Here is a 15359-nt window from a genome sequence, read left to right on the forward strand (position 1 = left end):
GTTTTGCAGAGTCAGGGCCGGGGGGGGCGGGGAGGGGACATTCACGGACACGTTGAGAGCAAATTGGTGGGAGCGCCAGGGATAGATTTATCGTTTGAATTTTCAGGAGATCATTTTTATTACGGTGGCCGTTTGGAAAGCAGTCTCTCACCATTGCCCGCAGAGCGAGGACGGGCGGGCGAGCAGACACTGCTGGAGGACCCCGCAGGCCGCACCGCTCGTTCTGCCCGCCCGAGCGCGCCCCCGCCTCGGCGCGCCCCCGCGGCACGGTCCCGACCGCCCGGCGAAGTTTCGCTTGCCATCGCTGTTCGGGAGCCTCTTGCTCCGCTCCGGGCTGTAACCTTGAACTTTCGAAAGCGTGGTGACAGTGTCGTATTATTACGGCAGCACAACCAACTTCTGAAGAAAGAAAAAACACCGCCCACCCCCCCGCCGCTAAAAAAAAAAAAAAAAGAAAAAGAAAAAAAAAAAAAAGAAAAAGAAAAAAGGATTAAAAAAAAAGCCAAACAAAAAAAATCCCCCCGCCCACCCCCCACCCCCACCCCCCGAGTCCTTCCCCCCTCATCTGCAAAACAACCAGCAGCAGCAGCAGCAGCAAAAGCAAGACTCCTGCGCCGCCGACTACAAGAGGGTTAAAAGTCTAGATTGGATTTCACCCCGGGAAATCTAGCACACGGAGTGAACTTGAATCTTTGGCTATTTAAGGAGGACTGGGGTTTGTTGTGAAGTTGTGGTGATCCAGAGCAGAGCCCCGTCCTGATTGATTTCATCTTCCTTGAGTCTCAGATGACTGTAAAATGAATAGATGAAATTATTCCTTTTTGAGGCTTTTCTTAGGGGCTCTCCGGGCAGCGTGTTCTCAAAGCGAAGTCATGATGTATTCTCCAATCTGTCTCACTCAGGTATAGACGCTTTTATTTAATTTATTTGTTAATTTATTTATTTTCACGTGTTTGTTGGGATAAAAAAAAAATTAATATGTATGTGGGTTAGTAATGAGTCATTACTAGTAGTTGTAACGGGTTAAAGCAAAGTCGTAACTGTTTGTCAGATCCAAACTCCTCTCTCAGGAGGGAATATTAAAGAATAAACTGTACCACGCCATTGTTTTGGGGAGATCCATTCAAAGTGTCACCAGTAGACAAATAATGTTGATTGTTGGTGCATAAGAAGTCAAAGGTTAACAAATTGGAAATGAGCATAATTATGCTAAAAAACTGTGTTTGAGAAGTATTGATTTGATTGGAATCAAACGATTTGCACTCTTTTCAGCTCGCCTGTTTATACACAGCCTACTGAAAGGATTTGAAAGGAAAAGTGCTTTTTTTGACGAAACACGACCACTGACCGGTGCGAAGTAATCCCGTTTTATGCTTAATTAATAATATGCAGGCTGCCAACAATAAGGGAGATGTGAGCAAGGATGACCAAGCTGTGCGGTGTTTTCTCGTTCGGTTATACAAACGCACGTCGTTTTCCCCCCTCCCGCTAAATTGTGGTGCTGGCGGAGGAGCAGCGTGCCCTCTCCCCAGCACGGGGAAAGACCGACCCTTTTTTTACAACCGCACTTGCGGCCGCTTTTCGATCCCGAGCGGGGACTGTCACCGGGACGGCGGGAGGGTAGCGGCGGTCGGCGCGGTGCGGAGCGGGGCCGCGGAGCGGGGCGCGGAGGGCGGGGGGCGACGACGGTGCGGCGACAAGGGGGGGCAGTCCAAGCGGGGGTCTCCGCCGCGGCAAAGCGCAGATTTTGAGACCTGAGGGGTTTCGGAAGCATGTTTGGGAAGTTCCCCGGGTGCCCCTGGAGCGTTCTCAGCCGGCATACAGTATCGGCGAGCGAGCGCCGAAGCACCAGAGCCTGTTTCGGACGGTAAACCCTGTCTGCGAAGCCCGGGGATAGTTTTCAGCTTTCGTGAAAGTCTGTCTTAGGAGGATGTGATGTAAACTGATTAAGCGATAACTGCTTGCTTCTGCATTGGTGCAACAAATAGCTAAAGAAGCAGAAAATGTGCGAAAGTAATGTCTGCTGCAAGGCTGCTACAGAGAGGCCAACGATGCACTTACAGTTGCACCGTGAATAAATAAGTATGATATAAGTTATTCCGCAGTTACAAACCATTGTAATTTGAAAGGGCTAAAGTATTCATAAATTGTGATTGAAGATGGAAACAATGATAAGGCTTATTCAGTGATTGGACACAGTCCTGCAGTTTTTTGGCTGACACATTTTTTATTGTTTATATTTTGTTTGGCATCTAAGTGTGGTTGACTTAGATATAGATATTTTCAGTAAGTAAACGTGAGCTTCAGTGGAAGAAAGCTGGAAAAAAGTGTTATTGAGGTATTTCTTCTTCAAAAGAGAAACATAGGAAGCATTTTGTGTAACAGAGACGCACATGGTTGCAGGTACACACATAGAAATAACTACTTAGTGTGGAATCTGTTGTTAGCAAAATTAATTCTGTGTAGGCTGTCCACCATGTGAAATTATTGATGGGCAATAAGACCTCTGCATCAGAATATAAAGCTGACAGTACAACGTACTAAAGCAGTTTTTGCATTTGAGACACAGATTTTCACAACCACATCTTTTACAGCAGTAATTCATGATCTTGTTTCCCGCTCTAATGACGGTTTTTTATTATATTTTCTTTTGGGACTCATTGATCTAATAGATTTCCTCATTCTTTACAAATTTGTGTTGAAATGCTGAACTCAGGTGTCTAAAAAAATGCTACATTGTACTTCTACTGCAATTAATCCAAGAAAGCAGTTCCTGGCTTTTGTGCATTGATACTTTCTCCATAATATTTCACAATCATGCTCGACCATGTGCCATGCAGGGACAGTTCCCATTTGGTGATACATACATGGAACGCAGTTGCAGCAAATTGATTTTAGTTTGGATTTTTTTTTCTACCTGCTTGGAATGATAAGAGAAGTTTATAAATAATTTTTTCTATATATAAATTAAAAATTAAAATGACACCAGTAATGAGAACTTAAACCTTGTATTCTTTATTTGTTTAAGGCAAAAGATTGATTCATCTCACTTTGAGTAGCAGCTGCATTAAAGCATTACTTCCACAATTGTTCTCTCTATTGTATTCTCTGTCTCTAGGACTCTTGCAGTGCACAGCGACTGCAGTAGTAGGTGTTCAGAAGAAAATCTTTTGGTAAAAGTAAACACAGAACAGCTGTTTGGACAGAACTACTTATGAAAGTGGTAGCTCACTTTGTGCCGAGACAGCACTGAAGCACATTTTAGTAACAAGTCTAAAATCCAAAGTACAGCTTTAAGACAAACCTTGTCGATTTGAGTGTTACCCATTATACTTACAATAAAGGTCTGGTCAGTGAAAATAACTCCAAGGTAGAAGAAAACTTACCAAATGCAATTTAATTTTGGGGGCTTCCTTCCTCCCTTTCCTATATACCTCTTTCTCTGTGTTTTGGAATGACTGGAAACTGCACTTATCTGTCTTGCTGAGGCATGAATAGGACGCAGTTACTGCATGCCTTTTAGTGCTTGCTCTCTTGTGATATTTTTACCGTGGTTTACTGTGTCACAGTAGTCCAAAATCTCAGCATATGTAGTATTTTCTTTTGCGCCTATATGTCATTTCACTAGGCATGAGAAAATCCATGCAGGAAAGTTGAGTAGATGAAATTTTCTGTATAAAATTTCCATACTTCTACTCGGTGTATTTATTGTACAGTCTTCAATTTGAACTTTCATGGGCTGATACAAAGTTTAAAAGTGAAAGATAGGAGCAGAACACTGCATATGCTCTTTATCTTTTCAATAAAGAAAACCTGGCCTACCTATTGTCATTAGATGACTGCTATTTTTTCCTTTCTTTACAAGCAACATAGATGTTGTATAGTAACTTCCATTTTAATTTAAATTGCCAGTGTACAATGATTCACCTTAGATATTGATATGACATTTGAAAATCTTACCTTTATAAATCACTTCATTGCAAGAGCAACTGTGGCACGTGAGCAAGTCCCACATAAAACCAAAAAATAATTCACTATTGTCTATATGAATATTAAGGAGTAAAAATAAAATTTCGTTGATATCTTTTTAGGGGATTTGGTGGAGAATGTGTGTGTGATTAATTGGAAATGTCCATTTAGGATAATTTTTATGGGCACTTCCCCATATCAAGTAGTATTTTCATTTGAAAATACTCCAGGTGCACAATGAATAGCTCAAAAAAATCTGATAAAATTGCTTTCAGACAGGATATTCTTTGCTGTGTTTCTTCTCAACACTTTACACCTATATGTATATCTTCAGGACTTAACAATACTGTGAAAGAAAAACCTGGATACAGTTTTTACAAGGTTGAAGTTTCCGGTGTGTATGTTTTTGTGGTTTTTTCTCCCTATTTTTGAAAAGGAAATACTCAACTACTACAGACTGGAATTTAAACAGTGAAATTCTCTATAAAATTTTCATAGATATAAAGTGCTATAGGTTATTATTGTTAATACTATATGCATTACCTCAAGGCATAGTCAATCTGAAATAATTTAATAATTTATGATGCTCTTCTTCAAAATCAAAACTAGATGTGCAATATTCTACTAGTGTAGAATATGTCCATACTTATTTTATTGCCATTTTAAGTTATAAATGCCAAAGTCTGCTTAGATGTAGGGGAAATCATTGTATTGAGGCAAAAATTAATTTCTCCCAAAGCTCTTCAGCTGCCTACCTTCATCCCACCTTTAGCCCCTGCTGTTAAAATTTTCAAAATCTGTAGTAAATCTGTTTTATTCAGCCTAAAATGAATTGTGAGGATTTAACACAGTACGGTTGTTATGCTTCCACTAATTTAAAAAAAAAATCAATACTTCAATTAAGATGACTTCTGTAGGAGAAAAAATAAACTTTCTTTAGTAGTTATAATTGAAAGGGAAAAAAGCATGGCATCAAAAAGCCTATGAAGATAGGGAAGTCTTATCATGGGCTGTGGTTACTCAGAGCAGTACTGCCTTCCCACACAAAGAACAGATTGTGGTTTAACTCTTTCCACGGCCTAGTTTTATGTGCCAGTGTAGTAACAGAATTGTTCAAATCTCTGCTGGAAACTACTAATCAGTTTAATTGTTGCCTTTGTAGGTCTTTGTCAAGCATCATACTCTAATGAAATTGTTTATGTCCTGAAGTATCTTCCTATATAGCCTCTCTGTTCTTTTTTCCTTTTTTCCCCCCTTTGCTTATTTTTTTTTTTCTGTGAAGACAACATGATCATAGGTAAACTGCTATTAACTTTTCTGTTGTTTTTTGTTTGGTTTAAGGATGGTTAGAGAAGAGAGGTAACTAGACGTAGTGGGTTTTGCAACATTCAGGAAATTTTTAAGTTTGTTTGAAATTCAAAGATTTAAATATGGAATTCTTTGCCTGAAGCTTCCGCAATGGTAGTCTGCACTCTATAATTGAGACCATTAGTTATACTTTCATCATTTTTACCTAATGGAGATAATCAGCCTATTGATTAAACATAATTCATTCCTTGTCTAGCAGCGTAACTAAAATAGTAGTTTCTTAATTGTATTCTTGAATATAATTGCATAAAAAAGGTTCAGTTTTAGTTTGATTGCACTGTGCCACTAAGTGTGGTGAGCAATCTGCGTGATATTTAAAACTAAATATCCCTACACACAGGAAGAAAGATATCTCCCCTAAGGTCTCCCTTTCAACCCAAAATATAGTAACGTTTGATAAGCAGATTGCAGTGTTTTAAACAGCAGACTTGTTAATGGAAAATAAGTTTTTGGGGAAGGTCTATTTAGATATTAACATGGATGTGTAGGATGGTACTTTAAGCAGACAAATGAAATTAATTTAATTGCTATAGGATGTGCCTGTAGACAACAACTAAGCATTACCTCCTTAATGCAATCCATATTGCTGCTAGGCAGAAGATAAGAACTTGCAGGTGAAGCCAGACAACAGAAATGGCTATTTTGAAACTGTAAATAAATTGCATGGATTTCACAAAAGCAGCATTGGACCAGTGGTGGACTCATAATGTCTCTTTGCCACAGCATGTAGAAACACAAAGAATGCAAAGTTTGTGCCAAGTTGCCATTTTTCATTGTACACCTCAGATTTATTTTTAAGGGGTTTAGAATAATTGCCACACTCATGTGATCTGTTAGCAAATTAACTGACTCTGTGGGGCTTCAGAATTCGCAGTGGAACTGCTGGAAGGACATAAATGTAATTTTTGTTCTCACCTTCATAAAGCCTTAATTTTACAGAGCTTAGGGGTGGTAGGAGGGAAGCGAGAATAGCTGAAAGTACAGAAGCTTCTGTTCAGGATTTGTATATGACGTGTCTTTTGCCTGCTTTTCCTTACCGTATACTGGTTTCTCTAGTTACCACCACTGGAATGGTGCTGTTTCAGTTCTGGAATGTTGGACGTTTGATAAGAAAATGGATCAAGTTTAATGGCGCATGCTCTTTGTGCCACCAGCAGTCTCTTGCTGAGAGCATGCTCCAAAAGTGGGAACTGTGTGGCATTACACTGAGCATGTATATGCTTTGTGTTTCTGTGACACAGAGAAGAGAAATGAGCTGTGGCATTTGCCTCAGTCCTCTGAACATTTCTGCTCAGATTTTTTAAAACCGTGCAGTGTCCTCTTTGTGCAATGGTACTTTTCTTGATGTTAGCTGTTCACTCAAATACTTAAATGTTAGGAACAAAACATCTTGGTAGCATCCCTTAAATTATGTTGTCTCTGCAGTGTTGTGGGATGAAGTGAGGGGAGGAGAACAAAATAAAATTTTCACATAGTTCTTTCAAAAATGAAGCATGAAATTTGTGCAGATTTTATGTGTTTATTCTCTTCATCTCGTATTTCACTTAAAGATTTTCAGAAACATTTCTTGATACTGCTTTGGTTATGAGAACTTGCTGCCTTTGAGTTGCTGACTTTTGTTCTCTTCTTCTTTTTTTTTTTCCTTCACTTCTTTCCACAGGATGAATTTCACCCGTTCATTGAGGCACTTCTTCCACATGTCCGTGCAATTGCCTATACTTGGTTCAATCTTCAGGCTCGAAAACGCAAGTACTTTAAAAAACATGAGAAACGAATGTCAAAGGATGAGGAAAGAGCAGTCAAGGATGAGCTACTTAGTGAAAAGCCTGAAATTAAACAGAAGTGGGCATCCAGGCTCCTGGCCAAACTGCGCAAAGATATTCGCCAAGAGTTCCGGGAGGATTTTGTGCTCACGGTTACTGGGAAGAAGCACCCATGCTGTGTATTGTCCAATCCTGACCAGAAGGGCAAGATTAGGAGAATCGATTGCCTGCGACAGGCTGACAAAGTCTGGCGTCTGGATCTAGTCATGGTGATCCTGTTCAAAGGCATCCCCTTGGAAAGTACGGATGGAGAACGTCTCATGAAATCCCCACATTGCACAAATCCAGCACTTTGCGTCCAGCCACATCACATAACAGTATCAGTCAAGGAGCTTGATTTGTTTTTGGCATACTACGTGCAGGAGCAAGGTAGGAAGCAAACTGTCATGATTCTATTTTAGTATGTCAGACTCTGACACAAAGTAGCCCTGTTTCCCCTGTGGGCTGGCTTCCAGTGAAACATTGTTCTGTGGTCCACAGATGTAGTGTGGCTACGTATCAATTTGTAAATCAGCACGTATACATATATACTTAAACACACACATATTCCTGCAGACCTGTGTGACATGCATATTTGACATGCATGCCTCTTTCAAGAGCGAGAGAGACACATACCAAGGCAGTACTTTCGTTCCACTGAAGTTGCCTTTTATTTTTTGTGAAAAAGTGGCAATACATAGTTGTGACTTCAGAAAACATTCTTGTTTTCAAGTTGCGTTTTTAAAGAAAAACAAAACAAAAACCCCCACCCCAGTACTATTAAGAACAGATGCGGGTATATGCAATTGCAAAGTCACAATAAATACTACAAGTATTTATTATTGTTTTTGTAGTAAATCAAGAAGTAGTTAATCAAGAAGTAATCCTTAAACTGATCACATTGAAGAACAATTGTAGACTTTCTCATACCTATAAAACAGAGAAAATACTTTCTCATGGCTGTATTTCATGTAAATGCCAAATAGAATCAGAATTGCAGCATACAATGTGTAATGTTTTATTCATCTTTTACATCAGTAGCTCATCTTATCTATTTGAGCTTTAAAACAAAGATCCAGGTAGTAATATTTTGTGAAATTGTTATGAAGAATATATTTTCATAATCACACTCATATACTTTTATTTGGCAGGTAATTGAAATGTGGAAAATTGCAGGAGCTCTATAGAAAAGCTTCTTAAACTTAGTATTACAGAATGCAAATAAAAACAGGGCTTCTGGTAATCATGTGTCAGGGGAAAAACCTACTAGCCATGTTTCATATATTGGATATTCAATAACAATACCCATAGGTTCCCTAAAATTGTAAATGGCTGTAAGTAGATAAAGGTGTCAGTTTGTGTGGGTTTTTTTTGGTTTTTTGTTTTTTTTTGTTTTTTTTTTTTTTTTTTTTTTTTTTTTTTCTTTCCTCACTGATAGTAAGTCTTCTGAAATACTTTTTCTCTGTTAGGGTCATTTTGGTTCTTTCTGATAATGATAACATCTCCTAAGTGTCTTTGTAATGCTGGCTGATCAGCAGTAATAATGCATTTCTTTTTAGACACAAATCTCAACTAGGGAAAGTTCGACCATCTGCAGATGGTGGGCCATTTCACAACTTGGCCTGGTAGTAGGTAGAAATGGCCTGCAGAAGGGCAGACAGCAGGCTGTTATCTGATGCTTGGTAAATAACTGTGGGATTTAACTAGAAAACAAATTGAATTGATTTTGTTAGTAATAAAAAAGTAAAATTCCGTGTCTTCATTTGGTGTATACTCATTTTTTTAAGAGAAGAGCTACACAATGAAATATTTCTGTTTAAGCAATTCTCTTTTAGCATTTACTCATGCAAGTGAAGAACTGTTTTTGTGAATGTATATATCACGTTCTTTTTTGTTGATTATTTGTTATGAAAAAAATATTGTCTTCCCCCTCCACACTAGTATTTTTTTGAGTTTTTTATCTCTCCACAGTAGTAGACACGTATTTTACAGTGAATTTAAGTAGCTGCAGAGTCTGTTAAATCTGATCCCAAATAATATAGGAAGAAAGATTTCCTTGATAACATTAAGCAGAGTAGCTTAATTACAAATAATTTTTACCTTTAAACTCCTTTTGTAGAAAAAAAAATTCAAATTATATTTTGAATGCATATAGCATAACTCATAATTTACTGATTAATTCTATGGATTTACCTGTCTCTAAAAGTCAAAACTACAAAGGGAGGCAAAACAGTTTAAGTAGCTCTTGAGCCAAAGAAACTGGGGTCAGAGTACTCTTAATACACTGTTGAACTATAAGTTGTTGAAATACAGTAACTTGAAGTGGCAGAAGGAATTGCAGGGCATAGCTGATTTTGTTGATTTTAATGTATTGAGAATATAAGTTTATTTAAAACACTTTTGTCTAATTGGAAATGAGGAAGTTAAGTATGTTGTAATATTATAACTTTCAAAGTTACACAATGCTACTTTGAGAATATACTGAAAATAAAGCTGGCTAATTTCTATATACCAAGTCACTCTTAGAAGACCCTTTTGTTTATTGCTAACTGCATATCTTTCCTATTTTGTTGCTTTACTGTAAGTCTTCCATTAACATTTGTTGGCTCTCTTCTTGAAGAAGTCATATTAAGTTTTCTATGTATTTTTTTTTTCCATTTTATCAAACTTTGATTCTCTATACTCATTGAAAGCAGGTTAATTGTGGCACTTTGTAGTGGACTTGATTAAGAGTGTCAAGCTCTGTGAAAGATATGCATGAAGTCAACCAAAAATGTTGCATTATATGTATGGCATTTTGCTTTTTATCTTTCAGAACATATAAACACCTAATAGCACCATGTAAAAACTAAGTAGAAACATTGAAACAATTAAATCCCTGAACAAAATATGAAGAAAGAATTAGCACATAGAATGAAAAAAGGGGCCAAGTAGTTTGCTTTTTTTGTTGCTTTAAAATAGAAGATTAGGGAAAAAAGGAGGAGAAAGGATAGTTCGAGTGTCAGTGATGGTTGCCAGTGGCACCAGGATTGGCATCAGACCTTCTTTGTTTAGCCTAGGATGTCTGTGATTTGTTGGTTGGCATCCGCATTGCAGTGCAGAGTAATGTTACAATATATTGACAATTTCCAGATCTAGAAGTGTCAATAATGTTTTCCGTTCTTAACAAAAAGAGCTTCTACTTCCATGTCTGCCTTGAAAGAAGAAATAAGGACTGATCCAGGAAGTTCTATCATTGATGAACTTCATCAGATGCTACTTTTCGCTCATCTCAAAATTCAGCATCTTTTTTCCCTTCTGTTCACATTTTCTGCTATCCTCTTAAATAAAAGAAAAAAAGAAAAAAAGTGGATTGATGTAGGTTGCAATGCTGCTCCTTTGACTGAAAAGGAGGAAGAAAATGTGAAGTATACACTGTGATCAATGTTATCAATGTTTAATATTAAAATAATTATTAATCACAACATGCTTTTATGAAGTTCTGCTTGTTGTTATAAAACCCAAACTTGAAAATGGTGTGAACACTGTTTCTATTGACAGAATTGTTTTGGGTTTTTTTTTGTTTTTTTTTTTTTTTTCTGTCAGCGTCAGAGAGTGTCTATCATTTGGTATGAAATGCATTTCAGCCCATAAAATCATTTGACGGTATTTAATTCAGAGCAGTGCTTATGCTGTGTTCCCGTTGCTACAAGAACCGCCATTTTGTTTGTTGAGTGCCAGGAGAGGGGAAAAAAAAGGCAGACAATGTGCTTGATGCCAATAATGGTTGCCAGTGGCACCGAGGTTGGCATCAGACCCTCTTTGTCTAGTTGCTGAATGCCTTTGATTCGTTGGTTGGCATCCGCATTGCAGTGGGCACATTGGAAAGTTTTTGACAATCAGTGAATGAAAGCTGCAGTACTTGTTTGCTGCAACAGAACCAAGATAATATAAATCCCTCCTTCAGATGGATGTTTTACTTACTCTTACAGTGACTCATTAAAAAATAGCTAAAAATTACCTTATTTTTTTCTAAAACATAAAATATCTATAGCAATGTGCCTTGTCTGCAGAATTCTGAATTCCCTCATCATCTCCACTACTTTTTTTTTTTTTTTGCAGCATGAATGAAACACAAACTTGATGTTAGATAATTCAGCATATACTGAATGAAGCATAGTACACCTTGGGAGTTTAAAGAACTGAAGCAGTGCTATATGCAAATGTTAAGATTTTTAAGTGTTTTTAGAGCATGTGTCTCTCAGAGTATATTTCTCTGATCAGTCATGTTACTGTTTACACAGTCCTTTGTCCTTATGTAAGGGTGACATAACTGGGGGAGCCCACGTTCCCAGCTGTTAATAAACTCTGGAGTCAAAGGAGGAGAGGATCTTTTAAACTATCTAGGTAGTGGGGAAGAAAATAGATGCAGATGTCCTGAGTCCCGTAGTGTTCAGGCACTCTTCGTTTTTTAGCTTCTTACACCATCAAGATGCTACCACAGCTCCAGCTGTGCGACTTTGTTACCAGGAAATTGTCAAAAAGAATCAATAATTTCTGTTGGAAGTTTCCTAGATAGTTAACATTAATATTGCTTTCCAGTTAACTGCTATTATCTCGTTAATTAATAAGAATTAGCAGCTCTCCCTGAAGGGCTGTGCAGAAGGAAGCCTGGCCTATGTGAGTCCCTGAGCTGCTAGACTCTGTCCTGTCTCTTGGGGATTGGAGGTGGGGTGCTGAGCCAGGAAGAAAAAGAAAAAAGCAAGAGAAAGATGAGAGAAGAGCGAGGGCACTGGCTGGCCAAGGGGAGAATTTTGTGCGCAGGACTCTCGTGCTGAGCTGGCCCTGTGCTGGGGAGGTTGGCAGTGCCCTGCCATGCCACAGGTGCCATGACCTGCTGGGGGGGGGGTGTAGGAGGGGGCATGGGCACACCCCAGTGTGGCACCCACACTCCTAAGGAGCATGCTTGCAGCTAACCTCAGCTGGGGTGCAGGGTGCTGCTGCCGCATTGAGCTGGAAAACTTTTGCCCTTAGCTTAATGCCAGCAAACTGGCAATCCCCAGCCAAGTGGGGGTATCACTTTCCCAGTTCAGATGGTCCTGGAAACATGTGTGCCTTGTCTTACTTGGAAAACATGCCCTCTTCCAGAAGGAATTGTAATTCTTTTTTTAATGAGATATGTCTAAATTGCAGGAGTGGGTGGGTTTATCAATGGCTTAATCTTTTCTAAAGCTTTTTGAATTTTGTGAATTTATGTCCATAGGGAGCTGAAATTTTGAAAGAGGTTTGCATAGTAGATTCATGTTACATTTAAGTTTTCCTTCTGTAAGTTGAGAAAATTTATTGTGTAGTCATTCTGTTCATATTTTAAAATTATAGAATTGATTTGGTTAGTTTGCTGTGACTACATGAATTTTCCACTTAAAGTCACACTCAAAATAATGTTTTAAGCAGTTCCTGATTAAGTCATATTATGGTCATATGCCTAAATACCACACCACCCAGATAGATTTTGGGTGAGGGTTCACATTTTTGTGTACAATTAATAAAAAAGCAATGAGCTTAGATGAATCAACCATTTGCTGATTGTTTCTACTTCTTTTAACCTTAATGACTTGCCTTCTTCTGAATACTTTACCTGGGAACACACAGTAGAAGATTTTACCTGTTTTGCAGAAGAATATAGCAAAGTGCAAGGTGATTTGTTGGGAGTTTACACAGCAAATGATGAGTTACAGCAGGAACAGCAGGAAATAGTGCATATTACTGCCTGTACCTACACATGCTCTACGACCTTCTTTCTTGCACAGAGAAATGGCATGTGGTCCCCTGCTCTAAATCTGAATTTTGAATTGGAAAGCCAGTACAAAACCAGAAGTATGAGTTTATATTTTGTCTGCTCTAGTAGGAGAAGAGCTTTTAGTAGTTTAAAAATCTCACAGGGAATCAGCAACCTTTTTAAAACTGAATTGCTCTGGACAATTCCAGTCTGTTGAAGCGTGAAGAGAACACAATTTTAAAAAAACTTTTTTGTGTCAACTGAAAAAGACACTGTATTATTTTCTAGTTTTCTAATGTAAAATTTTGGATAACTATTTTGTTGTTGACTGTCTCTATTGTACTGAAAATGATAGGCAAGAAAGACATTTGCCATTAGGAAATGGAAGGTAATTCGGTCTATATATGGATGTAATAATATTTTTCAATTGATTATTATAGTTACTCTGTTTATGAAGATGTAGGATACTGAAACATTTTGAAAGGCCACTTAGAAATTTTTATTTTTTCAGAACATTGATATGTGAACTAGCATTCAGATAGTAGGTCTGAAGAATTCAAAATGTTTAATTTTTTTCTTTTTAATTAAAAAAAGTTTCCTTTAGAGCAGAAATAAGGGTCATAAGACAGGCTCATGAAAAAGAAAAGGGAATTTTCCATATATAGTATTCCTGTTACAGGAATTAAATTTATGTGCATTTCAGGAAGGAACATTTACCTAATTCTGATTTTTTTACTTGATACACTAAGAGGAGCAATTTTCACAGGGATAAATAGCATCAATTGTGTTTAAGATAAAAGAAACTTAAGTTTAAATAAATTCTGTTCAGCTACTTGAAAGTGTAGAGGTCAGTGTTAATTTATGAATGACATGTAGTTCAAAACAAGAAGTGATAAAATAAAGAATGGAAAATGAATCAGAAAATTCTTGCTTCATGGTAGTTTCAGACAGAATACTGTGAACAAAAAAGATTATTCTAAACTATATACAAGACCATTCATTAATAAAGTAATTGCCTCAATTTAAAGCAGAATTTTATATTTTAAATTTCTTAAATTTTCGTGCATATTTGAATTCACTGTAACTGTGAAAGCTTCATTAAAATAATTAAATGCTAAATGCCACTGCAGGCTGGATTTTAAAGTTAATTGCATAAGCTTGCTATCAAGTCCACTTCTTTATCTAGCTTTCCATTTTTTACCCTGTGTTTCCTTCTTCTCCTCTTCCCTGCTGCTAGTGTAGTGGCATAGTCATGTCAAGGACAGGTGGCCTTCTGAAATGTGGTCCACAATGCCAAACATTATAACTGAAGAGGCTTCCTGAAGTGTTACTTTCCAGTCTCAACAGCAAGGTGAAATGTTTCTTTGATGTAATTGCTGGGACTAGGATGCTCTTAAGATGAAGTTAAATGCTATCTTAAGTGAATAGGTTTACTCTTTCCATTGTGGGGTGAAGAAGAAGGCTTCTTATGAGGAGCTGCTGTACAGATACTAAATGAATGTGAAAAAGGGAGAAAGTATCTGATACTATTTGTTTGACAGATGTCAAACAAGATGTCATTCATTTTAGAGAGTTTTCATGATTTTACTCTATATCTCTTTTTAATTTTTGTAATTTTAAATTCTGGTGGAATTTTTAGAAGTTTTTGCTAAAACCCTGGCTCAGGGCATTGAAACCTGGATTAGAAAAGGTTTGAAAATCTCAGAAACTAGTAAAAGGGAAGTAAATCTCAGATTATTAACTTTTCTTAGAGAAAGCAGAATTCATTTTGGTGTGTCTATTGTACTGTCTTGTAGTAGTGAGTTGTGTGTGAACCTGGAAGCATTATTCTAGCACAGTTTTTTATGTTTCCCTCACCCCATCTTTTTATTGACAAAAATATTATTTGTGCTCTCCCCACCAGTTCTTCTCTGAGAAGTATATTGTACTTTTAAAATTTTAAATAAATATATTTCTTTAGCTGTTTCTTGGGAACATCAACATTGAAATATGACTTTTATTCTAGTTCACCCGCTCCCTGCCCCCATCCCATCCCTGCCCCCAAAAAGAGTGGTGAGAGATGGGCACTTCAGACTTGCTTTTGGGGGGATTTTCAGAAAGGGCTAATAGTCTAAAGTGTGTTTATCAATCATAGTGTTTCAAATGTTTTTAGAATGCCTGAGGACCAGAGCTTTTGTCTTCATGCCCCCTCCCCCTTGTGTGTTACATTCCACTTCATACTCTTCAAATCAGAAAGGTGACTTAAAATTATAGGGACCTTGGAGTAATTTTAACCTTAATTTGCTCCTAACTGCCTGTGGTGTTTGGAATTTTTAAACGACATGTTTGTTTGTTTGTTTTTACTCCAAGAAATAGTATTGAAACAAGAACTTACTGTGATACAGCACGGTGTGAAAGCTTAGCTGAATCCTCTTCAATCATTGTGTTCTTTTCTCTCTGTGGAACCTTGCACTTTTCCACTT

General features: G+C 37.6%; 1 protein-coding gene across 13 annotated transcripts in view; it reads left to right on the forward strand.

Moving 5' to 3' along the window:
• The first annotated feature begins 568 nt into the window (after positions 1–568).
• Positions 569–15359, forward strand: part of NFIB (nuclear factor I B) — a 175407-nt gene continuing 160616 nt past the window's right edge. For 6 of the 13 annotated variants that reach the window (XM_068176367.1, XM_068176373.1, XM_068176374.1 and 3 more), the window contains exons 1-2: positions 569–902; positions 6998–7529. In XM_068176367.1, coding sequence (XP_068032468.1) covers positions 873–902; positions 6998–7529 — 562 coding nt within the window. In that variant the 5' untranslated portion in view covers positions 569–872. Of the gene's footprint in view, positions 903–6520; positions 6670–6997; positions 7530–15359 lie in introns of those variants that run through there. The other 7 variants (XM_068176379.1, XM_068176371.1, XM_068176372.1 and 4 more) reach the window with 4 other exon arrangements.

The sequence above is a fragment of the Anomalospiza imberbis genome, chromosome Z (assembly GCF_031753505.1).
Source record: "Anomalospiza imberbis isolate Cuckoo-Finch-1a 21T00152 chromosome Z, ASM3175350v1, whole genome shotgun sequence".
Classification (NCBI taxonomy): Eukaryota; Metazoa; Chordata; class Aves; order Passeriformes; family Viduidae; genus Anomalospiza; species Anomalospiza imberbis.